Below are 27,765 nucleotides of genomic sequence, written 5' to 3'. Positions count from 1 at the left end.
TTATATTTCATCCCCATAGGCTATATTCATACCTGAGAAGAAATATTTGGATCCACAATGATCTTTGCTCTGAGATCAGAAATGCAGGCTTGCAGGGGTGTACAAATGATGCCATTTATACCTCTTCTGTTTGAGGTTACCCTGGAGAAACGGGATGCTGCTTCTTTTGTAAGTGTCTGAGATTAAAAAGGTCTTAATTTATTTCTTCTGCTACAACAAGCTTACCTATTTGGTTTTTCTTATTTATGATTCAGTATCTTCCCAACCTACTTTTACTTGACACATTCTTTCTTTAGAAATAGTAGCATCAATCCAGGCATAGTCCAGCCTGGCCTAGATTTTATGTGTATCTTCAAGATAATCCATTAAACTCCCTTAGATGTTTGGCTTCACTTTCAAAGGGCAACATTATTTCTTTTACTTCCAGGCTGTTTGGGGGCCCATTTACTTCTAACTAAAATACCTGAAGGTATATAACCTGGGAAAACATTTAACATCCACAACAAACTTCAGTCACCTCCTTTGCAAAAGGAGAAGTTTACTTGAAACATTTTAATATAGCTCTCCATAGATTTGAACAAGATGATTAGTAGCAGAAAAAACCTAGCAAGGAGCCTGACCATCACTGCATTCCACTAAACTTAGGCGACTCTAGTGAGAATAAAATGTAGAAACAAGTAAAAGGAAAACCTCAGAGAAGCATAAAAAAATGAAAAATCTTCTATATGCTTTTTTTTTTTTTTAACAGAGGTTTTAGATGGCATTTGGCAAAAGTTGGAAGGTGCTCTCTATGTTAGGAGACACTAGAGAATCTGACATAAGCAAATGAATAATAACAATGTTGTTTAAATCTCTTCCTGGCACTTTTGAAAAAAAGAAAGCAAAAATAGAGACAGTGATGGAGTGTGGAATGTATATCATTTCAATCCCACTCTCTGGGCTCACAGAAAACTTTTATTCTTCTTTAGTAACTTCGCTTTCAGACAAAGAGCTGACACATTTACAGACACGCTGGCGCCTTTCAGTAGCACTGTTTCATCCCATCCCGTCCACAGGTAAACAATGCCAATTTCCCAAGCTTTTCCAACTCAACCTCCAGGAGTGCCTTGAGCTCACTAAACCCAGAGGGTGCAGTCCCTAGAAGGCTTTATGGGGAGACATCCTTTCATAATTCCTAAAATATCTTGTACATTTCTCTGTATCTGCCTTCCATTCGGACTCACTTTCTCTTGCAGAGTTACCCCCTATTGTTCCCTTAAGGCATAAGATTGTGATAAGGATAATGCACTGGTATGCTCGCTTCCACTGTAATATTTATAGACTACATTGCTCAAATACAGTGTGGTGATTTGCTTGTCTAATTTTATGATGCCCTTGCTAAACAAAATATTCTTTCCCGCTAGTGCTTACAGAAGGAGCACTTCACACCATGTGAACGCTGACAGCTGGCACCAGCTGCTTTCATTAGGCACTCTTGCTCCTCAAACACAGTGATATTTGGCATGAACCACATTGGGAAGTTTTCCAGATGAGAAAGAGGTGAAGGATTTTACCTCTCAAATCTTGGACAACAGTCTCTAGAGTTTGGGATGTGATACTAAAGTACAAAGATACTAAAGATGGTTAAATTCATTCCTATCTTAAAGCAGTATTACCTCGAGCACCAAGTGGCATGTTGAGCTTCCTAAGTTTCACATGTGTTAATGAATGCAGGTTTTTGTGCCCTGTGAGGCCAAACAAATCGAAAAAGCTTGAGACCAAATAAATTGAAACAGAGGAGTTTGTAGTATAGAAAGGTTTACAGAAGGGCCAAGCAAAGAAACAAGAGACTTGTGTCCAAAAAACCAGAACTCCAGAGAGGGTTTCAGCAAAGCACTTTTAAAGGCCAGGTGAGGGAGGGGAGAGATTCATTGTTGCAAACCTCTTGGCATCAGAATCCTCTGTCCTTGCAGCTGTCCTCAGAGGTCAGATCTTGATGTTCCTGTAAGCTTCCAACAACACAAATGTCTCTGAAACATTTTATCTCTACATGAATGGACTTTTAGAAGCTCAGGGCCTTGAGAATGGACTGTCCTGTATGTGTCAGTCTATGGCCACATTCTTTCACATGCAGAGCCAGCATGATTAAGCATAGGCCATCCGCGCACAAAGTTTAGGTAAAAGGAGCAGATCAAACATGGAGTCAGATTTGTTCTTGCCTGGCTGCGATTCATGGGGTCGCAAAGAGTCGGACACGACTGAGTGACTGAACTGAACTGAACTGATTACACATGCAGTTCATCAGTAGCAACCATGAGCAAACGCTGCTAAAGTTGAAATAATTGCAAAGCAAGTGCCCTCAACTTGTTACAGAAAAGAAAAATCTGACTCTAATATTGGATCTCTTCTGTGAGAGATTAAAAGCTGCAAAGCAGAGAATAACCTTAGTCTTGCTGGAGGTTTACAGGAACACTGTGACACACGCAAGAACAAAGGATTCCAGCACGGAGACGTTTGCAACAACCAGCCGCAAACCTTTCCATTTCAGTTTGAAAGAAACCTGAGTTCTAACTTGGAGAGATGGTTTTTGGAGCACTAGCCCATTATCTTCTCAGTCTGCTGGCTTTCTGAGTAAAATCACTATTTCTTGCTCCAACACCTGTCTCTCAATTTATTGGTCTGTTGTGTGGCAAGCAGTACCAGCCTGTACTCGGTAACAGCATCATTCCCCTCAGTGCCAGGAGATCCTCCATGTAAAATTCCCATGCCTTCTTGTCTAGCTCTCTTGTTGTTGAGTTTTTGTAAGGCAGAGACTTTACGCACAGACACACACACACAGAGACACTGGAACATCTCAGATGCTCAGTAAGTACATTTGGTTGGAAGGATGAATTAATATCATAGGAAATAAAGGTGAATAGGAAAGAAGAGGTGAGGTCATCAGAGACCTCAAAGGACAAGTCAGGGCATTTAGACGCTTGCACTTAGTGTCCGAGGCTCTGCCGCGCGCTGGGGGGCATGTGAAACACATGTCCACAGGCTCTGCCACGCGCTGGGGGGCATGTGAAACACATGTCCACAGGCTCTGCCACGCGCTGGGGGGCATGTGAAACACATGTCCACAGGCTCTGCCACGCGCTGGGGGGCATGTGAAACACATGTCCACAGGCTCTGCCGCGCGCTGGGGGGCATGTGAAACACATGTCCACAGGCTCTGCCACGCGCTGGGGGGCATGTGAAACACATGTCCACAGGCTCTGCCGCGCGCTGGGGGGCATGTGAAACACATGTCCACAGGCTCTGCCATGCGCTGGAGGACATGTGAAACACATGTCCACAGGCTCTGCCGCGCGCTGGGGGGCATGTGAAACACATGTCCACAGGCTCTGCCATGCGCTGGAGGACATGTGAAACACATGTCCACAGGCTCTGCCACGCGCTGGGGGGCATGTGAAACACATGTCCACAGGCTCTGCCACGCGCTGGGGGGCATGTGAAACACATGTCCACAGGCTCTGCCACGCGCTGGGGGGCATGTGAAACACATGTCCACAGGCTCTGCCGCGCGCTGGGGGGCATGTGAAACACATGTCCACAGGCTCTGCCGCGCGCTGGGGGGCATGTGAAACACATGTCCACAGGCTCTGCCATGCGCTGGAGGACATGTGAAACACATGTCCACAGGCTCTGCCACGCGCTGGGGGGCATGTGAAACACATGTCCACAGGCTCTGCCGCGCGCTGGGGGGCATGTGAAACACATGTCCACAGGCTCTGCCGCGCGCTGGGGGGCATGTGAAACACATGTCCACAGGCTCTGCCATGCGCTGGAGGACATGTGAAACACATGTCCACAGGCTCTGCCGCGCGCTGGGGGGCATGTGAAACACATGTCCACAGGCTCTGCCGCGCGCTGGAGGACATGTGAAACACATGTCCACAGGCTCTGCCACGCGCTGGGGGGCATGTGAAACACATGTCCACAGGCTCTGCCACGCGCTGGGGGGCATGTGAAACACATGTCCACAGGCTCTGCCGCGCGCTGGGGGGCATGTGAAACACATGTCCACAGGCTCTGCCACGCGCTGGGGGGCATGTGAAACACATGTCCACAGGCTCTGCCGCGCGCTGGGGGGCATGTGAAACACATGTCCACAGGCTCTGCCATGCGCTGGAGGACATGTGAAACACATGTCCACAGGCTCTGCCACGCGCTGGGGGGCATGTGAAACACATGTCCACAGGCTCTGCCACGCGCTGGAGGACATGTGAAACACATGTCCACAGGCTCTGCCACGCGCTGGGGGGCATGTGAAACACATGTCCACAGGCTCTGCCACGCGCTGGGGGGCATGTGAAACACATGTCCACAGGCTCTGCCGCGCGCTGGGGGGCATGTGAAACACATGTCCACAGGCTCTGCCACGCGCTGGGGGGCATGTGAAACACATGTCCACAGGCTCTGCCGCGCGCTGGGGGGCATGTGAAACACATGTCCACAGGCTCTGCCGCGCGCTGGGGGGCATGTGAAACACATGTCCACAGGCTCTGCCGCGCGCTGGGGGGCATGTGAAACACATGTCCACAGGCTCTGCCACGCGCTGGGGGGCATGTGAAACACATGTCCACAGGCTCTGCCGCGCGCTGGGGGGCATGTGAAACACATGTCCACAGGCTCTGCCGCGCGCTGGGGGGCATGTGAAACACATGTCCACAGGCTCTGCCGCGCGCTGGGGGGCATGTGAAACACATGTCCACAGGCTCTGCCACGCGCTGGGGGGCATGTGAAACACATGTCCACAGGCTCTGCCATGCGCTGGAGGACATGTGAAACACATGTCCACAGGCTCTGCCGCGCGCTGGGGGGCATGTGAAACACATGTCCACAGGCTCTGCCGCGCGCTGGGGGGCATGTGAAACACATGTCCACAGGCTCTGCCATGCGCTGGAGGACATGTGAAATACATGTCCACAGGCTCTGCCATGCGCTGGAGGACATGTGAAATACATGTCCAGAATCTGAATATCACAATAGCTAGAGCTGTGGTAAAACGTATATGGTAGGAAATGGGAGAGCGATATGAGGAAACTGCCACTGAGAGAATAGTTCTTAGCTATTTTATTTCCTTATCTAAAGCACAGTTCACATTTAAGATAATTCCATCAAGAAAAGCTGTTTTACGGATTCACTGTGATGTGGGGAGTGAAGTAGTTGCAAATGGAAATGGTAATGCAGTCAGGAGCTCATCTTTGGGGTCTCTCTGATGCGTCCCCATTCGCCGGTAGAGGCTGTGAATTTAAAGGAAATGCATCATGGAACGGTAGGCTTTCAGAGCCATGAGGATCTGACCGCCTCTCTATCGAGGCTTGGCTCTCCTCTACCTTTCAGACGTCTGGGACACTGAGCAACTGTTTAATATCACTGAAACGATAGTAATGCATATGACTCGCCTTCCTGTTTGCTCAGGTCCCTGCAAACCACGTGTTCTCACTGTCCCCGCAATGTGCGGGGATTCTCACATCGACTCCATGCCCACAGCTTAACGCGCGTAGGCAGGGGGCCGGAGTGACCTTTGAAGCACATCTTCCTCCTGTCACTGTCGGCGTCTCGGGCTTTACAAAGCTGCCTGCTGAAACATCATTCCCACCTCTATGCTGGTGTTTAGTTTAGGGGGGCAGACATGGCCTTTCTTCCGTTGTGCTGAGTGTAGGTGTAGGCCATGTGTTATTAGGGATGAATTAACCGTGGCCGTCAGGATGGTGGTGTATGGAGGCTGGGGCCATAAAGGGGAGTTATTAATGGAAGACAGAAGAACTCTCAGGACATTCATGTTTAAAAAAAAATGTGGAAATTTGTTTTCACTTAGAATACCAGTTAGAAAGGCCCTTCCTACGAAAGATACCAGAATTTGGCACTTGTTGTCTGCTTAGCCCCCTTTCACCAGTGATTTCAGCAGAAGACACACAGGCAGGAGGCTGAGATCAGAGTCTCCAGCCAGAAATGTGTAGGAGGCAGTGCTCAATGCAAAGACGGAGCGCCACAGGACAGCTCCGTCTGCACGGCATGGAAGATGGCACACCTGCGTCTCCCGCTGCTGGGGCACAGGCCTCAGCCCTAGAAAGACCAGCTTCCCTCTCGATTCTCCCCTAGTGCCCTGTGTGTGTGCTTCCCCACCTCTCATATTTGGGAAGATAAATGTCTATTTACATACATGTTTATTTGATCACACAAGCATGTAAATAAGCATATGCTTCTGAATATGAGATTTTCCAAATAAGGAGATGAATGGATGAATAGCCCATAGTTGTGCAGGACGGGCCCAGGGTCCAAGGACACAAGGAAGTAGGAAAAAGCCAGCCACTCTCTGAATTGTTCATTCCTGAATCCACAAGACAAAAAAAAAGCAACTTGCACATAGTAGGCGCTCAGAAAAGACTTGTACAATGAATGTTCGGGTCACAGAGGAAGATTAGTAGACCTTGGACAGCCCATCAGCAAGTAAGAAGGTCAAAGACACCAGGACTCACTGGATACCATTAGACGCGTGCACTTGTGTGACATCTGGGTATGTATGCACACACGAAGGCTGGAGATTGTAAGTAGGACTCTCCTTTCAGAGTGTGAGGTTCTGTCATTAAAACACAAGTGTTTGGTCCAATCCATAAACCTCACATTGTTTAAGAACCACATCTGAGATTTTATGTTTTTCTGAGCAGGGTTAGCTCCCTACCCAATTATGACAAAGAAAATTACGTTTTTCAGCATGTAGTTGGCAGGTATAAGGTGATGATAATGCCTTGTCATAATAAAGTTAATGGTGCTCCTGATGCTTTCACAAGAGTTTAGACCCTGAGATTTGGCACACTGAAGTTCTCTTGTGTGACTTTCCCCTCCTGGTGTGTTTTCTCCTCCATGTTTTCCACACACTGAGATCTCTCTTCGCTTGGCCCACAGATCTCTCCCAACACACCCTGATGTTAAGAGAGACAAGCCCTGCCATTGGCCCAGTAAATCACACTGAAGGAACTTTTTAAGATGAGGCACAGGAATAAGACGCAGACATAGAGAAGGGACACGTGGACACAGGAGGGGAAAGGGCGGTGGGACAAACTGGGAGAGTAGGACTGAGTGTGTATATATACACACAGAGAGAGAGGGTGTGTGTATACACACACAGTGTATATACAGTATATACACTGCTGCTGCCGCCAAGTCGCTTCAGTCGTGTCTGACTCTGTGCGACCCCACAGACCGCAGCCCACCAGGCTCCCCCGTCCCTGGGATCTCCAGGCAGGAACACTGGAGTAGGTTGCCACTTCCTTTTCCAATGCATGCACACATGCTAAGTCACTTCAGTCGTGTCTGACTCTGTGCAACCCCATGGACAGCAGCCCACCAGGCTCCTCTGTCCACAGGACTCTCTAGGCAGGAACACTGGAGTGGGTTGCCATTCCCTTCTCCATATACACACACTACCAGGTGTAAAATAAATACCTGGTGGGAACTTTGCGTAGAGCGCAGGGCGCTCAGCTCCAGGCTCTGTGACGACCAGGAGGGGTGGGGTGGGCCAGAGGGAGGGGGTCAGGAGGGAGCGGGTATATGTGTACACACGGCTGATCCACGTCATTGCACAGCAGTAACTAACAGCACTATAAATCAATTATACTCCAAAAATAAAGTTTTTAAAAAGGAAACTATGAGTTTTGAAAGGAAAAAGACTTTTTCACATATATTTAAAAATAAGATGAAGCAAAAGCTGGAGGGAATATTTTAAACCCATAACTTGAATGAAGTGCAAATATTAATCATTTGTCTGAAAAATAAAATAGGTTATATAGATAGGTAAATTATTCAGAAAGGTGTCATTCTTTTCTGCCTGTATATAGGTTATCTAAAAATCTGAGACACATACAGCCCCATCCATGTCTGTCCCTCTTACTTTTAACTTTAAGAACTTTCATCCTCCTACTCTCAGTCAAGCCTTGCCTAATTCCAAGAGGGGAGCAGTAATGCTATCACCTCATTCTTATTTTACAACCCACAGTGATAAAATAGCTGCACTGTCCCCATCTGAGAACTGAGGGAGCTCAGGCAGCAGGAGGCTAAGTCCAACGTTAGGGTAAAACGTAAACAGAAGGGGTTCACCACCCTGAGACCCTGAGTTTGCTTTCATTTGGAGGTAAATTATTAAATATACATTAAAGTCTGTTTCCTCACCTGCCAAGACGGGAAGGCAATATTCCCTTTGGGTACTGTGAGCATTGCATTGAATGGCATATTATCACACTGCGCATGTCCTGGAAGCAGTGAGCTGAGGGTCTAACTCAGCATTCAGAAGTCTATGTCCCTGGAAAACCTAGGAGGCTGGATTCCTGTTCTGTGAACTTCCTGTGATATATATTAATACAAGATTAAAATAACAGAGGGCTAATTTTAAATTTTGGTTTCACAGCAGAAATGGGTGAGGATATTTTATCAGAGGTCAGATTTGCTTTTTTTCCCAACTAAAACCATATTAAGCTCCTTTTCTCTTCCAAATGTATCTATAAATGGTACTTACAGTTCATCACCAATGAATTATTTTAGACTAAATTAAAACAGTATTCAAGGCTACTGGTGCTTCACCTCAGCATCCTAGCAAGTGGACATCCACACAGAAGAGAAAAACCTGAATATGACGTTGGCTGTATAGAAGGACACTCTTTGGAGAATGGAAAAATGGATGGGCAGCCCTTATCAGGGTTTTGGAAGAAACTTAAATAAGATCGTGATTGGGACTTCCCTGGCTGTCCAGTGGTTAAGGGTCTGCACTTCCAATTCAGGCGGCACGGGTTCAGTCCCTGGCTGGGGAACCAAGATCCCACAAACTGCATAGTGTGTGGCCAAAAAATTTAAAATGGTAAAATATAATGATTGATAGAATGGATAAACAACATGGTCCTATTACATAGCACAGAGGACTATTTCAATATCCGTGCAAAACCATCACAAAAAATATTTTTAAAGAATATATATATATACACATATAAATATATATATATATATGTATGTATATATATATAAAACCAGACATGAAATAATGGACTGGTTCAAAATTGGGAAAGGATTACATCAAGGCTGTTACCTGCTTATTTAATTTATACACAGAGTACATCATGCGAAATGCTGGACTGGATGAAGCACAAGCTGGAATTCAGATTGCCGGGGGAAATATCAATAACCTCAGATATGCAGATGACACCACCTAATGGCAGAAAGCAAAGAGGAACTAAAGAGCCTCTGAAGAAGGTGAAAGAGGAGGATGAAAATTTGGCTTAAAACTCAACGTTCCAATAATGAAGATCATGGCATCATGTTCCATCTCTTCATGGCAAATAGGTGGGGAAACAAAGGAAACAGTGACAGCCTGTTTTCTTGGGCTCCAAAATCATTGCTGACAGTAACTGAAGCCATGAAATTAAAAGACCCTTGCTCCTTGGAAGAAAAACTATTACAAACCTAGACAGCATATTAAAAAGCAGAGACATTACTTTGCTGACAAAGGTCCATATAGTCAAAGTGATGATTTTTCCAGTCATCATGCAGGGATGCTAGAGTTGGACGATAAAGAAGGCCAAGTGCTTAAGAATTGATACCTTTGAACTGTGCTGCTGGAGAAGACTCTTGAGAGTCCCTTGGATTGCAAGGAGATCAAACCAGTCAACCCTAAAGGATATCAACCCTGAATATTCATTGGAGGACAGATGCTGAAGCTGACGTTCCAATACTACAGCCACCTGATCACTGAGACAATTCACTGGAAAAGACCCCGATGCTGGGAAAGATTGAGGGCAAGAGGAGAAGGGGGGTGGCAGAAAATGATATGGTTGGATGGCATCACTGACTCAATAGATATGAGTCTGAGCAAATTCCAGGAGACAGTGAAGGACAGGGAAGCCTGGGTGCTGCAACCCATGGGGTCGCAGAGTCAGACACGGCTGAGTGAGTGAACAACATGCATCACTGAATCGCTTTGCTGCACGGCAGAAATTAACACAACGTTCTAAGTCAACTACACTTCAGCAAAAAATACTGACCCTGATTACATGAAAGGAGCAAATACGGAAGAATCTTTTCTTATTATTAATTTAGAAATGTTTTCTGCAGGCTTAAATTTAAACACTCCCTCACAGATGTAACTTAAGAACCTCAAATAAGCTTTTGCTCACATTTCATTTTAGATCAAAATTTTTCTTTGGCTGTGACACTGTCTAAAACATCAGCCATCCTTGGACAGTATTTCTTAGGAGGGATGATCCAAGCACCTGTTTTTTTCAGAGCGGCTGGTTCTTACCCACATCAGGACGCAGATATCTCACCTCAGCCTCATTCCTAGGGCTCTCTGAATGAAGCCCTCACCTTCAGAAGAGCTTGGGAATATTCACCCAGCTCTTGCTCTGGCTTTGCTTCCAGCACAAACATTTCAGATGATCAGTTGGCAGGGGAAGAGACTCACCATCTTCAGACAGGACAGAATGAAGCGCTAACCTTGACTTTGTCAGCATGGTTATACATGAAGCAAAGGCACCCTGATGCCCTTCCCCACACACAGGGACACCAGTGCCATTTTTCATCAAGATAATGATCCTGTTTTCTTATGCAAACGAGTGATGAGAGAGATGAGCTTGGCCACAGAACACAGATGCAGTTGTTCAAAGTCACTTATGAAAATCAAACCCAGGCATCAAGTCCTCCAAAGCCCCTATTTCCTGCTGACATTCAGCGGAGTCTAAGAGAGGAGGTGAGGGGAGTTGCCCTTATTAAAGGTGTGGATCAGTGCTTTTCCTGCCTACTTCTAGATGAGGAGGATGTTCTTACCAAATCAGCTCAAAATCTACCAACCCAAGACGGCCCTGACAAGCGAGTCCCGAGGTGCCTCCTCTATTCCCTAATCAGCCCAAAGAAAGACAGGAGGGGGATCTCTTGGTGGAAGCTTTCAGCGTCTGAGTCCCTTTCGCTGTGCCTGCTCCAAGGTTCGGACAAGGAACGGCATGGACGACAACCCCTCAGACTTCAGCGCTGGCCCATCCATTGTAGCTCACACCCCTTCTCCTCCTAGTAGTACAGCCTTTGTGACATGAATGCAAGAAAGAAACGTGTTAGTTTCTACTTTGCAGTCCTGCTGAAGCATGTAGGATGCCTCCTAGCTAAAAAGTCAGAGGTAGTACGTGAAAGGACGGGTCTGATCTCTTCCACCAGACTCCTTGGTCTGCAGCCAGGCTCCGCCCTATACTTGCTGTGTGACCTTGGACGAGTTCCTAGCACCACTCTGCCTCAACATCATTCTGTAAAATGGAGCCAATGGTCTTACCTCCTTCATTGGTGGCAGTAAGGACCTGTGAATCCATCTACCTACCATCTGTTATCTATCTGTCTGTCTATTATCTACCTCTCTCTCTCTCTCACATGCACACACACACATTTATGAGGCCCTGGCACCCAGTAAGATTATTTAAGAATTAACGATTAATATGATCTGTTACTCGGATTTTAAACTGTGTGCTGCCAAGTCCCTATGGCTTTGACTTTAACTTCTCATTCACACACTGATGCCAAAGCAGCCTTTCCCATCAAGGCAAACAAATGTATAGCATGCCACTCATTCAGAGGCCCAGACTTATGCTTTCCACCCTACCTGGAACAGTCCTACTTTACCACCCTAAACCCAGTCCACATCCCCAGTTCGTCTTGAAACCTCATTTCCTCTGTGACACTCCTGTGACCTTCTCTGGCTCCACAAGCCCATCCTTTCTTTTTCCCTGGCCTCTAGGTAGTAAACCCTCTATATGAATATGGACTGAAGGATTGGAGAAATCAAGATTCGAATCCTGGCTCCATCAAATACCAAAAATGTGACCTTGAGCAGGTAACTGAACTTTCAGAAGCACTGGAGCTTATTTCTTAAATAATGCTAACGAGCAAACCAGTGGCTCTCAAATCTGGGTGAGCATCAGAATCAGCCGGGGGTGGTGCCTGTGAAAACTCAGGCCGCCCCCCACGCTCTGTCCCGGAAAGTATGGGATGGGGCCTCAGCATCTGCACTTAGGACAACTCGCCAGGTGATTCTAGGGCGGCTGGTCTGGAACCACACTTTGAGAAGAACTTAGAGAATCTGGCAGAACTGTGGAGTGAAATAAATGAAATCATACTCAGAGAATGTTTGCTCAGTAACTGTTATGTAAAATATAACCTTTCCCTGTCCCCCATGAAACAGACTACAAACGGTAAATAAAAGCGGCAGAAGTGCTCTTGTTTGGATTGAGGGCCCATCCCATGAGATAAGGGAGAACACACCATATTGTAACATTTCTCACTCTGGAGTTGGAAGCTCAGATTGTGTGGGCTGTGCCCTTACAGTAGTTTTTCTGGCACCCAATGTACAAGCTTTCATTTGGAGAGAAAATTGAAAACATATGCATTACCCTGCAATGTAAGATTTTTATATAGCCTACTGTTCTGAACAAACCCCCACACACCGGGTGGGGTTTTAGCAGAAGTCTGTTTGTTAGAGGTCATCCCACTGAATATTTCCTTTTGTTCAGTGTTCCCGTGACTCCCAACTCTGAACCAGGAAGGAAAGAATCTTGACCAAAGAGTTTAGCAGATGCTATGGGCTTCCCCGCGGCTCAGCCAGTAAAGACTCTGCCTGCAATGCAGGAGACCTGGGTTTGATCCCTGGGTTGGGAAGATCCCCTGGAGAAGGGAAAGGCTACCCACTCCAGTATTCTGGCCTGGAGAGTTCCATGGACTGTATAGTGCACGGGGTCACAAAGAGTCAGACACAACTGAGCAACTACCAAGCAATAGGAAGTTTCTTAAAAGAATGTGTGTTGGAAGAAAAGGAAATCATTTATGGAATCAGAAGCTACATTTCCTAACCTATTCGGCTGTAGGAAACTTAAAGCAGTTTCCCACATGGGATTCACTCACTGGAACAAGCAAATTGTTTAACTTTATTATTTTTTAATTTTATACTTTATGTTGGACTGTAGTTGATGAACAGTGCTGTGTTAGTTTCATGAGGACAGAAGGGTGACTTAGTTATACACATAACATGTGTCTATTTCTTCTCAAATTCTTGTCCCATTGAGGTTGTTACCTAAGAATGGGCAGAGTTGATACAAGAGAATTTACCTAGAAAACAGAAAGAGACTCACGGACTTAGAGAATGAATTTATGATTACCAGGCTAGAGGGCTTCCCAGGTGGCGCTAGTGGTGAACCGTCCTGACAATTCAAGAGACGAGACGTAAGAGACTCAGGCTCGGTCCCTGGGTGGGGAAGATTCCCTGGAGGGGGGCAGGGCAACCCACTGCAGCACTTGCCTGGAGGACCCCATGGACAGTGGAGCCTGGCGGGCTACAGTCCATACAGTGGCAAAGAGCCGGACACGGCTGAGCACACACCCATGGACCAGGCGGGAAGGGCTGGGGGAGAGGGGGAAGGAATACACTGCGAGTCTGGGACAGACATGCACACACTCCTATCTTTAAAATGGATGGCCAACAAGGAGCTACTGTATAGTACAGATTCTTTCATTTTAGAAAATGTTGAGAGCAAAACTGTCTCTACAGGAAATTATAGCAAGGGCCCCAGGAACAGAGGTCCCTCTTTGGTACCTGTCTTTGCCACACTCCACAAAACTGCTATTTCCTTCTATGAAAAAATCTAAGCTGTGTGATCTTCAGGGAACTTCCGCAGTATCACCCAATGAGGAAGGAACACAGGAAATGGGACCCATGACCAGGATAAACCTTTACCAGGCACCGGAAGACCCAATGTGATCAGCAGTCTCTGCCCATTTTCTTTTTAGAGAGATTTCATCTACATATTTTTAGTATTTATCATTTTTTCTTTGGATGCATCAGGTCTCAGTTCCCGTACGTGGGATCGCTGCTGCATCATGCCGAATCTTGTGCTGTGGTGCATAGACTCTTTAGTCGCCCTGCAGCATGTGGGATCTCAGTTCCCAGACCAGGCACCGACCCCCGGTCCTCTGCATTGCAAGCTGGATTTTTAACCACTGGGCCACCAGGGAAGTCCCTTGGTCAATCTTTACTAAGGTTTGGCAGTATTTTTGATGGGTGAGGTCACTCTTATCTTGATGGTACCACACCCTCCCTGACCCCCACAAAATCTGAGCCTAATCTAGAAGGAAAAAACAAGCTTGGATTTTCAGAGGGACCAGCAAATAAAATAACTGTCCTCAAAATAACAAAAAGACAAGTAATGCCTGTTGGCAGCTGCAGCTGCCCAACCACTGACATCTCCCCACTATGGTTGGGTTCTCAGACCTCCCTTCCTCCAAAAATAGCCCTTCACCCAAACACCTCTGAGGATCTGACTGTTTTCATTTCTGTTCACAAAGGTATTGCTTGTAGTGGGAAGCAGAGGAGAGGCTGAGTGCCAAAGGGAAGTCTGGAGGGAGATGGAATTCAGCTGCCACCAAAAGTGTCCCTTGGACTCATTTCAATGTCCTTTGGAGAGAGAGACTGAGATAGGGCTTCTGGAGCTTTCTAGAGGCCCTTTAAGACTCTGATCAGGAAGGCAGCTGCTTGGGAGCCCAGTAGGAGCAATACCTAGACACTTGCTCCATTATTATAGCGAATCCTTGCAATCACACTGCCTCTAGGATTGGAGGCTTTTAGGCAGTGCTTCTCAAAGTCTGGTCCCAGTAGCACCCTGGAATTTGTTAGAAATCCAAATTCTCTGGCCCACAGTAAAAATCAGAAATTCTAAGGATGGAGCTCAGCAATTTAGGTTCTAACTACCTTTCCTCGTGATTCTGATGCAAACAGTCTGGGATCTGCCAGTAAAATTTAAGGAGGCCTTCATTCCCAGGTTCATGTAAATTCAGGGTCTGCAGGCATGAACAGGCATGAACCTGGAAATAAGAACCACCTTAAATTGTGTGCCCTGGACTCATCACATGCTCACCTTACCCTACCCAGGCCCAGTGAACCAGTGCTTTAGGAGAATCCAGAGATCACTGGACCTGGGTACCAAAATTGATGGGTATCTTCCTAACAGGGGATGGTTGGTGCCTCAGAGGTGCAGCTAAAAGAGAACTGAGGCCCAAGGAAAATCGCTGACACTGATTTGTGGGCACATATGAGGTCTCTGGGCTTCCCTGTTGGCCCAGATGGTAAAGAATCTGCCTGCAGTGCGGGAGACCTGGGTTCAGTCCCCAGGTTGGGAAGATCCTCTGGGGGAGGCAATGGCAAAGCCACTCCAGTGTTCTCACCTGGAGAATCCCCATGGACAGCGGAGCCTGGCGGGCTACAGTACACGGGGTCGCAAAGAGGTGGACAGGACTGAGCGACTATGCACAGCACAGCACATGAGGTCTATCTGTGGGGATCCACCGCAGAAGCTACTGGAGACCCCTTGGCCATAGTGGGGAAGTATCAGAGGGGACCTGAGCGTCTCCTCCCATGGAAATGGGAGAGTTAGCAAACCACTGGCTCTAGGAGCTCACATGGCAAAATCACTGAGCGTCCACCGTCTACTGGACCCACAGCTGAGTGCCTGACTCCTCATGCTCTCTCATGTAGCTCTCAATGCAAAGGTTTCATTATCCCAGCTTTGCAAAAGAGGAAAAAAGGTTAGATGCTATGCATCCTATTTCAAGCTGACAAGTAACAGACAGGGAATTAAACATGCTCTTACGCCTCTCAGATCGACTGCCACCTGCCCTGGAATTGGCGCCTTCTCCAGGTGTGACTTCCGCCTCCCTTCACTGATTCACCAGCATCCCCGTTTGCTCCTCTAAGTTTGGCTTCACACCCTGGGTCCTTGCCTCTTGGGATGGAGTCTTAGAGAGCATTTGCTGATTAGCTTCTTCGGCCCTGGACGCTGAACCCTGCAGGACCGGATACGGCTCCTGGAATTAAATGCTTGGATTCTTCCACATAAGTCCTAGGAAGAAGCATTCCTTGACCTGGGCCACCAAAAGTGGGACATGCTTACATCACTAAACCCTTGCCTGAGAAGAGTTCCCTCATATTCTGCAGTAACCTAAATGGGAAAACAATCTGGAAAAGAATAGATACATGCGTATGTATGGCTGAACCACTTTGCTGTATACCTGAAACTAACATAGCAATATAAACCAACTAAATTCCAATATAAAATAAAGTTAAAAAATAAGCTACAAAAATACAGTGTACTGCATGGGGAATATAGCTAATATTTTATAATAACTATAAGAGGAATGTAACCTTAAAATTGTGATTACTATGCTGTACACTTGCAACATATATATGTTGCAAGAAAGACTGCAGACTTAAAAAAAGACCTTGCCTGACATTGCATACCATTTTGAATGCCTCCCTTTTAAAAGGAAGCTCATTAGGCACCTAAGGTTTACAAGAGTTTTAATATATGGCACATCCCTGAACAACTGTTGTATGAGGTCAGAAGACGAGGTTTCCTATTTAGATGCGCAGGCACACAGTGACTGCCATTTCCAGTTCAGATCCTTTCGGGCAGATAGTCCAAGGGATAGGACCCTGGCAGTGTCTAACTCTGGATTGAAACTTCAGTCCTGTGACCATGAGAAAGTGGACATAATCTCCAGACCTTAGTTTACTCCCTTGAAAAAACGGGACATCCATGTTCTCATGCCCTCCTGCCTTCTACAGCTCTGGCTGCATCCTCTTCTACTAGAGTACGTATTGATGCGAGCCTGCCTCTTATTATTCTTCTTCAGACCGCCACTCACTGAAAGGTGTGTGTCTGTCACTCACTCAGGGTCTGTCTGTGAGGTCAAATAACCGAGGGTGGGACTCTGCTCTAAGCTTACTCTGCTTGATGATGGTTTATAATATCAAGCCTGGCCTATTTTAAGCCCAAGAGGGTGCAGGAGGCAAGTACAGGGCTTGAAGAGCCATGTGTGGAGTGTGGCGAACACGAGGCTGGAGATGCAGCCTGCGAAGGGCAATGGTGGCTGTGCATCGTATTCTCGAGGTATGAAGCGTACTGACGGTGGCTGTGGTCTGCCAGGTCCCAGCTGTGGTTCCTGCAAGGGTTCTCCCCGCGTGATCTCGGCCTGCCGGGCTCTGGGCAGTCCTCCAAAGAGCCTCCTAGAGGGCTGCTGTGGGCCAGGCCGGTTAACCTCCTTTCCTCCTCAAGGCCAGAAGCTTCTGCACAGTGCCCATTATGGGGACGCAAATTGTTGGTTTAAATCCTTCAGTCCCTGAGGAGGAGCTCTCCCAGGTTTTACTCAAGACTTCAGCCGTAAAAAAGAACGAAATAAAGCCATTTGCAGCGACATGGATGGACCTGGAGATCATCATACTGAGTGAAGTAAGTCAGAGAGAGAAAAGTATCATATGACATCACCGCTACGTGGAATCTAAGATGGAACACAAGTGAACTTATTCACAAAAAGCAGAAACAGACGCTGTTGCATTTCGGTAGCTGAGTCACATCTGACTCTTCACGACCCCTGGACTCTAGCACACCAGGCTCCCCTGTACTCCATCTCCCAGAGTTTGCTCAAATTCTTACAGATAGAGAAAGCAGACTGAAGGTTACCAAAGAAGGGAGAGCGGGGAGAGGAAATAAATGCGGAGTTTGGGACTAACGCATACACCCTGCTATGTATAAAACAGGTAACCAACAATGACCTACTGTACACTATGTACTGCATACTATACTACACTCAGTATTCCGTGATAGCCTACAAGGGAAAAGATTCTGAAAAAACAATCAGCCATGCACATGCGTAACTGAATCACTTTTCTGTACACCTAACACTAACACAATGTTCTAAATCAACCATATTCCAACATAAAATCAAATTTTTTAATAAAATAAAATACAACTGTATTCAAACTATGACACTGGACTATGTCATACTTGCTCAATCATTGTTCAACTCTTTGTGACTCTTTTGAACTGTAGCTCCTCGGCCCATGGGATTGTTCAGATAGGAGTACTGGAGTGGGCTGCCATTTCCTTCTCCATGACATTTGAATATCTTTTCATCAAAAGCATATATTAAAGGTAAGAAATTTGAAAATCAAAATTATTTTTGATGTGCTTTCACAAAATTTTCTTCTGAAGTGTTAAAGCCCACTGTTACAAATAAAAGATAAAATAGGAATCATAGTTAATGAAAACTAACATTTTTAATCAAAATGATTTAAAGTGTCTAATGTTTTAAAATATCCATTGAATTTCATTAAACCTCACTAAATTTTTCTAAAAAAAAACACACACAGCCAGACTGTTCTCTACCCCCTTGTGTCCCCACAAACCCCACCTCCACCCCAAGTGGCAGGCTCCTTGAAGGCACAACTTCCTTCGCACTTGTCCTTAAATCAGGTTCACATTGATTAGCACATTAAAAATAAAATGCAGAACTCAGAAACCACCTGTTTTTCTAACCCTAGCCCCCCTCGCCACCAAATGTTAAATATAAGTTCAAGAAATAATTAATTAAGCAAAGCCTTTTACCAGTTTCCCTTCTGTTACAGAGACTGTCTGGTAAATCAAGAAAAATGTCCCATTTACCCACTAAACTAAACACAATCCCTTATTATACAATTAACCAAAACACTATTGTATGTAATACAATTATACAGTCTACAATTACACAAAAGTAATGATGCAAAGTAGATGGCGATGGCGTCCCATGTAATCAAAAATAATGAAAGCACCCTCAGTTAGAAATTAACTTATCATAAGAGATCCCTATTGATAAACGTTCCATAGATCTACACTTTGCAAAAGGCTATCCTGGCTGATGAAGTGGGATACCCCCCAACCCCTTATCATTAATAACGACTATAGGAATGACAACCATTCTGTGAGATATCTTTTATTCTGAGATCTCTAAACTAGCACATACTAATGAAGCATGTGTTTTATTACCCACTTTTCCAGCTGGCCAAATAGGAAAAAAATGAAGCGGAAGAGCCTGGGAGTTTGTGTGATTTGTTGACAATCCCATGTGGAGTGGTTTTAACAGAGGAACATGCATATAAAGTTCCACCGAATTCTATCAGTCATTCCGAGCATGAGAGGAGATTATGGTCTGCAGCGCTGATTTCTGTGATGCTCAGCACAGGCACCTACTATTTCTCATCATTCTTCCCCTGGACTGGGACACTGACCTCTCTGCCTTTTGGCTGGTTCTTTTCCAATGCATCCTTCTCACTTTTCCTGGAAACTCTTTTTACCAAACAAATCTGACTGCTTTCCTTCTAGAGTCTTCCTAGGGCATCAGGCTAAATGCCATACGGATGCAAAGCTCTTTATAACTGACGCACGTCCCCAGCCATATTCACATCATATGCTCTATCACCATGACCTATATTTTATGGAATCGAAGACACCATTCACTGTAAGACATGACATTATTTTACAGGCTCCTAAGAAAAATAAACGGCCAATTAAACTACTATAAACCTTCAAAGGTAAGAGGCACCCCAATATTAGAGGTTTTTAAATGAAAACTAAGAGTCATGGATAGACGAAAGGCTTGAAAACCATGATCCCCCTATTTCTATGGCATTTTGCATGCCACGTCCTTCCAACTGATGAATTACCATCACCCCCGCCCTCAGCCAAGCCTGCCCATCTTGTCGGACTCAGCTCAGCACCACTTCCTGGAAGCTGTCCTGACCCCCATTGCCACAGTCATAGATCTCACAAACAAAGGTGTACCTGGTCATTGGCAGCATTTTATGGCGATGTCTAATTAACTCCCTGAAACATAAGCAGAGACTCTGTACCAGCAACACAGAGGCAGACACTGAACGCGCACTGCTAACTCGTTCTGGGGAGCAGCGCCGGCAGAAGGAAGGAGATGAAGTGCTAGCGAGCACACGTGGGCCACACAATTAGCTTTGCCGAAAATTCAGAGCCCCTCCTCTTTAATTTCCTGCAACGCGTCTCTGAATCTCTTATTCAAAACCTCATATTCAGAAACATCAAATAGAAGAAGAGCTAGAGCTCGGGAGAAATGAAGAGGGAAAGGGAGTCTTGCTAAATTTGTTAAGTTGTGGAATAGAAATGCTGCTCTCTGCCCAGGGTCTGGTCTCCTCTGCTAAAAGAAGCAGTGGGCTAAGGGTGGTAACAGCAAAGGTCAGGCTTCCAGGGAGTCAGCGAACTACTGGACACTGTCCAAACCTCTGCTACGGGAATCCCAGGGGCGTGACTCCATCTCTCCGTGTGAACGGACACACACTGCTGCTCCTAGCTGCAACTCCTCCCTCCTTTCACTTCCCCCTTAACTTCAAAGTAATCAAATGTTGTTTACGCATAAAATTTTAATCCTTTCACAAATTTGTATTTTGATTTAATTTGCATATCCCATTTACTGCAAGTGAAACTCAACTTATTTAAAACATTTTTCCCTGGGCCTGAAATCCTTTCAGAAATATATTCCATTAGGTGACTCAATTATATCTAATGTGGCTGATATCAGTGGATTCGAATTTTGGTGAAAGAAATTCATATTTAGAACAGTGAGAATGGGAAGGCAGTGGCAGAACAGAGGAGAAGAGACAATAATTACCTGTCTTTGATGCCACACAGATCAATGTGTAAATCACTAAAATTCCCCAGGGAACCTTGCTGAACTGAAATGAGGTCCTTGGGCTGGTTATCAATAAAGATGAGCCTCATGCAGCCTTGGAAAGCCTTAATGGGATTTAAACATTGGGAATCGGTGAGATTGTCAGGGCACCCTGTGGGACAGAGAAAAAAAATTAAGAAGAATACTGGAATGATCAGTCATTACTTTAGTGACCTACTGACAGAAGACCTTGAAGTCTAATTATTTCAATGTTTTTTCATTCACAGCAATGCACACATTTTTTTGTTGTAAATCTTAGCTTTCTCAGAGATGGGACAAAACTGGTACAAAATGAGGCATACTTAATCACTGTATAGAACAGAAAACAAAATGTGTTACAGGGGATACTGATCCCATTGCATTTATCTCATTCTTATTTCTTTTTTCCCTATTTGTAAGCCATTTGCTATTGTTTTGTGTGGTATGCTTCACTCAGCCCAAGAAAGCAACATATCATAACTACTTGGGAATTTCAGTTCCGATTTGAAAACACACTTTTAAATGTATAATTCAATTCCAAATTACACATTCAAAGAAAATTATGCTTTGGGTAAGAACAGTAGCAGAGTAATTGTCTGGTTAATTGTCAGCATTATCAGGTTTAGTTCCTGAGAAAAGTATATACAGGAATGTAACTGGAATTTTGAAGTGATATGCAAAGCAAACACAAATGCTAAAGGAACTAAGAGTTTCAATGTACAGTTATAGGACTGTAATCACATATATGAAAGTTTAACGCCATACCTTTTTAAAGGGTGTTGTTTTAAAAATATGCATCACACTGATTAAGCATAGCTTGCAACCAGAGAATAACTACTTCGCATTGCCAGGTATAGAGTCACAGACGCGCATGGGTGACCATGCTCTTTATAAACTCCATTCCAACGGTTTTAATAGGTTCAGAGCATATGGGAATGCAAGCTTGAAAACATAGCAATAACCCATAAATAATTGGAAATTATTTCAGCCATCTCTAATAGACAGTCACTGCTGGGCTGAAGCCCAGCAGCTGGTTAACAGCTCACAGGCACACTATAAAATGAAGAGAGGCGCTACAACTTCTAATTGAAGCTGTAGAGAGAATTTATGTAAGTTGACGATTATTACTCAAACTCATTTTTCACTTGCCTTAAGTTTACAGTCTACGTGTGGGGTGTTTGTTTAAACACTGTTCAGATCTCAGATAAATCTTCCCTCCTCAGCCTGGAGTCTCACAAGACCTGCGTCTAAAAACACTTCTACTGGGGGAAGGGAGCTATTTTGCCTTTGAGGCATTTCAGATGCTTAAGTCACATAATTAATTCAACATTATTTCCCCCAGAAATAAATATAAGATTGCTTTATTCTGTGTCAATGAAATACTGCATATGATGCGAAATTATACATTCTGTGAGATTTATCTTTGGGGCCCCCAAGTCCCTTCTTTTACAGTCTTTAGATGACATCCTTCTGCTGTCACTAGTGGGTCACGGGGAACTCAGATTTAAGGTTAAATCCCGCTTCTACTACTCACACAAATTATTCATCTTCGTAAACACCAGTGTTACTATCTGTAAAATGGAGCTAAAATTATCTACCCCATAAAGTTATTGCCTGAGTTAAATGATGCAAGACACATAAAACATTTACAGAGGATGAAAATGTTCCCTTTCTAAAGGAATTTGTTATCTGGGCACATATGGAGATTTGGCGTGAAGGACAGAGGCTTTGGGTCCTAAAATCAAACCACAAAGGAACCACTGCACTCAGCTTCGCTCCCAGGACACCCCCTGTGTACACTGCCTCTGTCAAAGTCCCTTTTATATTTCAAAGATAGCCCCGTGTCAGTGGTATGACAGAAGTGATTTACAAATTGTATTTCAGAGACTGTACTTTTTACAGGGTACTTCTCTTTAGACCAGGTCCAACAGAGGCCCATATTTACAAAAGGTGAAACCAGTCTGCCCGTTCTAATGTAGAAAGCGTGATGCTGTAGGTTTAACCTTGACCTCGCTGAACTCTCCCAGCAATTCTGCTTTGTTTCCCCATATCCTGGATAAGGAAGTTCAGGGACTGTGAGTGCCTTACTCAAGGTCAGACAGCTACTGAGATTAATCACTCATTAAAGACTGTTTCTATAATACCAACAATTGACAAAGTATGCATGGATATTTTTAATGAAAAACTACCCTTAAAATTAAATAAAAATACACATATACTATAAAAATAAAGCCTAATTATTTACTTCTCCTGCCTACCGGATTGCCCTTGCCTTTTCACATTTGCCAAGTTTCCTAGCTTTGGAGGGGGCTGCTCTTCGTGGAGCTATAAACTCATGGCCCTTCTGGGTCTTCCCTCCAGCTCCCCTCCATGAGCACCGCCTCCAGGGATGTGAGGAAGGGATGGGTAGGGGATTAAGAAAGCAAATCAGCTGAGAAGTGATGGAGAAAGCTGAGGATGCTCGTTGTACATTCCCATCTGGATTTTTTTCTCTTTCAGGTACTGCTGACTCTCTGTAAACTTTCTCCAAGTTTTCAACTGAGTTTCTCCTCTGGAATATGATCACAGAGTTTGGCATGGCTACAAAAATCTCCTTTGGATGTGTTACATAACACCAGCTCTTATAGCTAGATTTTTTTTTTCCCTCAGCACTGACCTAGAAAATTTGTACAGCTGTGAAAAGTTTGCTTCTCATTATTTTGAGCTTGAGGATAGGGATGTGTGGGGTGTGTGTGTGTCTGTGTGTGTATATATATATTGGGAGAGTGGTCAATTTGACACAGAAAGAATCATTGTGGTGAAATCAGTGCCCACTGCATTCTCCCTCCCTCCTTTTTTCAACCTCAAAAGCTGGGGAATTTACCTCCAAAGTAGTAGCGATTTCCAGAATAAATCTGCATCCTGCTGGTGTCCTGAGCCGGGGATGCCGCATCGTTATCCAGCGTGAGAGTGATGCGGTTCCTTCTGGCATTGATGCTAACCGAATGCCACAGGCCGTCATTCAAGTCCCTTCCTGCAAAAAACACAGGGAGGGCAAGCGTAGTGATGATTGACTAGGGCGCGTTTGCAAAGAGTAAGGGAAGTTCCCTTGCCTGCTGTGGTCCATGTACATACTTAGAGTGGACACTCTCTTCATTTTGCTGTTTCCTGGGCGTCATCTTCTTCTTTTTACCGTTTAATTCTATTGTTTTCTTTTTAAAACGGGAGCTGAACCATGGAATATACCCTCACACTAGGTCTCAGAGCCTAGGAAGAGGATTATCAGATACCTTACAACTATCCACAGTATTCAGGCTGCATGCTTGCAGTAAAACAGATAGTACAGTTAACACGTTTCTGCCCAAGAGCCTTTGTTTTAATCAATACAATGGAAATAAGACCATTAAAACCTGTAAGTTGCTTTCCACTCAGGCCTTCAGTTGCCTAGATCTCAGTTGGTTCTGCTGGTAACTTGGGAAAAGAGTAACCCCTGACTTGGACAGTAAGTTGGTGAGATGGAATGCGAAAGACTGTGAGGTGCCGCTCATTGTCGTGGCTTTTGTGCTGTAACGTTTTCATTAGAGAAAGGGCAACGATGCAGAAAAGGGCCTTCCATCTCAAGTGCCGAGGGACACTGAGAAGAAATGACAAGCTGGGAGGAGCTTCGAGCAAATATTCACAACGTACTATGCTATAAAACCAACTCACCTATGCCTAAAATAAAGGGGGTTGCTTAACCACTTCTAATATGTTTGCTTTGGGAAAAAAAGGGCAAAACCTCTTCATATACTACAAAGTTATAGAAAACATTTATTGACTTATTGATACATAAATTCAGAGTCAAAAGATAAAAAAAAAAAAAATCAAAATGTCCCCAGTGATTTTTAATATGAGTAGTGTAGAATTACAGGCAATTTTAGTTTTCTCACATTTTTCTAAACATGGTATATATATTTTTTAGTAAAATAAACCTGCTTTTAGAGACAAAAGTGAATGAGGAAAGCTAGAGATTCCAATGATACACCAGGCAGAGAAGCCTTTTGTTGAAAGGGAGATAACAGACTAGTTTAATTCCAGTCGTTTTCCTTAACTAATTATGTGACACTGGCTGAGTCACCTACCTTCTCAAGCTCTGGTTTTATCTCCTGTAAACATAATTCTTACTCTATATCATTGGCAAGGGATCCATGAGATCAGGCAGGAAAGCTCCCAGGGCATGTAGGTTGTTGGCATAGTGGGCGTTGATTTATGGCATCTCTCTCTCTTGTTCTTTTGCCCTGGATGCCTCTGACTCACACTGCACCACACTGCCAACCTCCTTTGTTGAGGAAAGCGCCTTGGGAATTAGTCACGAGGGTTTCAACTACTTCCTACAGAACTGTTAGTGGTACTCGCCCAGTTGTGTCCGACTCTGTAACCCCATGGGCTGTGGCCTGCCAGGCTCCTCTGTCCATGGAATTCTTCAGGCGAGAATACTGGAGCGGGTTGCCATTTCTGGAGGGGATCTTCCTGACCCAGGGATTGTACCCACATCTCCTTCATTGGCCAGTAGATTCTTTACCATCTCATCCATCAGGGAAGCCCTCCTACAAAATGTTTATCATCTGCTAAGGCACAGTCTGTGCAAAGCGTTCACTGAAAGAAACATAGTCCTAATACCTAGTCCAGTCACAAAGCCGTGTTTATAACCAGAGCAGAGAGAAACCCATGTCTTCACTCCACACACACATGTTGTACCCTACTATGCACCAAGTTACCTGCCTTTCCTCATGGACTCAGTTTTCCTCCCCTGCAAAATAAGGAAAATGACTGTACTTCTAGGCTCTTGGGAGAAATATATCCATTAATATAGTAGGACCTGTAGGACAGTCCATGTCACGTGGTAGACAATAATGTTCGCTAAAACAAAAAACTGAACAGCAACCATAAAATGCATGCCTCTCCCCCACCCCTGCATTTGGGAGAGTGGACAATCACTTCATCTGGGCTAATCCACAATTAGACGGAAGAGACTTAGGCAAAGAGGCTTAAAATACTGTCCTTGGAGAATTGCAGGCTAGTGGCTAAGAGAAGCAAGCAGACAACAGCCCCGCTTGCAGTTCTGAGTGAATCAGTAGTAAGACCTGACTCAATATAAGGGTCTCAAAAATACTTCACATAAAAAGTGGTGACAATTTTAGGAAGTTCTGAAAATTGAGCAAGAGTTTCTCATTTCTCAAGAGTTCCAGGAGCCAGAGAGTCTAAGGTCTGGAATGAAACATACAAGACAGCAGGACAGTAGATAGGAAGAGCGTTACCCAGGGGCCTCGTGTACCAGGCACTGTCCTGGGACAAAGAGTCCTGGAGGACACTTTACCCAAGATTCTATCAGAATCTCTGGGCAAGGGACCTTGGGCATCTGCATTTTTTTAAAAGTCCCTTGAATGATTCTAATGTGCAGCCAGGAATGAAATCACTGATCTAGAATCTGGTGGCTCAGTGATAAAGAATCCACCTGCCAATGCAGGAGATGAGGGTTTGATCTCTGAGTTGAGCAGATTCCCGTGGAGAAGGAAATGGCAACCCACTCCAGTGTTCTTGCCTAGGAAATCCCATGGACCTAGCAGGCCCACGGGGTCACGAAAGAATCAGATACAACTTAGCCACAAGAACAACATCAGCAGGGGGATGGCCTGGCTGGAGGCACGCAATCAGAGACGCTGGTGGCCGATGGTGGGGACAGGAGGAGCAAGGACGGAAGCAGAACGGGGCGGGGGGCGGGGGCTGACGTGGGCGCAGGCCCCAGGGGACAGAATGACGGGGGTCTCAGGCAAAGCAGCAGCTGTGAAAATGGAGAGGCAGGGACGGATAGGAGCTATTTCTGGAGCTCAGTCTTTATACTGCCCACTGGGAGAGTCCCTGAGAGACCAGCTGGGGGAAAGCACTGAAAATCAGACAAGCGGTCTGCAGGGCTTCTCAGAATGCCCACTAAAGAGCCCCTGCCCCTGAGCCGTCCGATGGCCCCAGAAGCTGGCCCCGGGAAAGTGCAGCACCAGGCGGGAAGCCCAGCTGTGATACACGGGGGCAGCTGTGCCCCATCTGTTCCGAATAACCCAGATGGAAGGGCCAGCTCCCTCCCAGCCAGTGTTCACTGCAGCCCTGAACATTTGCCTGGGGCGGAGAGGAGAGCACGGGAGCTGCTCAGTCTGGAGGCCTTGCTTCCCCCCAAAAGGCCAGTGGGGTCCAGCAGCAGGGACTCTGCTAATGAGGCAGAGGGCCTGTCAGGGGTTTCCCGGTGCTGAACACGGGACTTCTGTCGGGGCGTTGGGCGGCATGGCCAGTGGTGGGTCTTTACTCCTTTTACTACCATTTGCATACCAATTTAAATACCTCTGCTTAACAGATGAGATTTCATTTCAGGTAAGCCATAGACTAGGCTAGAAGGGAGTCAGATAGGGTGAAAATAGCCCCTAAAGCGAAAAAAAGTTAAAGTCGCTCTGTCATGTCCGACTCTTTGAGGCCCTACAGACGGTAGCCCACCAGGCTCCTCTGTCCATGGAGTCCTCCAGGCAAGAATACTGGTAGTGGCAGCCGTTCCCTTCTCCAAGGGATCTTCTCTACCCAGGGATCCAGTCCGGGTCTCCCTCACTGCAGGCAAATTCTTCATCTGAGCCACCAAAAAATCTGCTCTAAGCGCCCAGCTAAACGTTCGGGACGCAGGAGGGAAGAAGAGACAGAGGTCGGGGGGCGTGTGCCGTCTAGTTACAGACGCATCCTCAGGTCGCCGTACAGACGCATCGTCAGGTCACTGGACAGACGCGCCGTCGGGTCACCGTACAGACGCGCCGTCGGGTCACCGTACAGGCGCGCCGTCGGGTCACCGTACAGACGCGCCGTCGGGTCACCGTACAGACGCGCCGTCGGGTCGCCGTACAGACGCATCCTCTGGTCACCGTACAGGCGCACGGTCAGGTCGCCGTACAGACGCGCCGTCGGGTCGCCGTACAGACGCATCCTCGGGTCACCGTACAGGCGCACGGTCAGGTCGCCGTACAGACGCGCCGTCGGGTCGCCGTACAGACGCATCCTCGGGTCACCGTACAGGCGCACGGTCAGGTCGCCGTACAGACGCGCCGTCGGGTCGCCGTGCAGAAGGCACTCGGCTGAGGAAGAGGTGTGCTCAGTTTGGAGGCAGGACTGGACCTGGGGCTGCAGCTTGCATAT

The 27,765-nt window shown here is 45.9% G+C and overlaps 1 protein-coding gene across 2 annotated transcripts in view; it reads right to left on the bottom strand.

The window, feature by feature from the left end:
• Positions 1–27,765, bottom strand: part of CNTNAP5 (contactin associated protein family member 5) — a 1,008,111-nt gene that overhangs the window by 419,029 nt on the left and 561,317 nt on the right. Inside the window, exons 1-3 of one of the 2 annotated variants that reach the window (XM_070476363.1) lie at positions 27,163–27,331; positions 23,447–23,596; positions 20,545–20,716 (exon numbers count right to left, since the gene is read on the bottom strand). In XM_070476363.1, coding sequence (XP_070332464.1) covers positions 20,545–20,716; positions 23,447–23,596; positions 27,163–27,208 — 368 coding nt within the window. In that variant the 5' untranslated portion in view covers positions 27,209–27,331. Of the gene's footprint in view, positions 1–20,544; positions 20,717–23,446; positions 23,597–27,162; positions 27,332–27,765 lie in introns of those variants that run through there. The other variant, XM_070476362.1, reaches the window with a different exon arrangement.

This window comes from Odocoileus virginianus, chromosome 13, assembly GCF_023699985.2.
Source record: "Odocoileus virginianus isolate 20LAN1187 ecotype Illinois chromosome 13, Ovbor_1.2, whole genome shotgun sequence".
In the NCBI taxonomy this organism is placed as follows: domain Eukaryota; kingdom Metazoa; phylum Chordata; class Mammalia; order Artiodactyla; family Cervidae; genus Odocoileus; species Odocoileus virginianus.
Note: the sequence above shows the minus strand (reverse complement) of the source record. Positions and strands in the feature narration are given on the sequence as shown.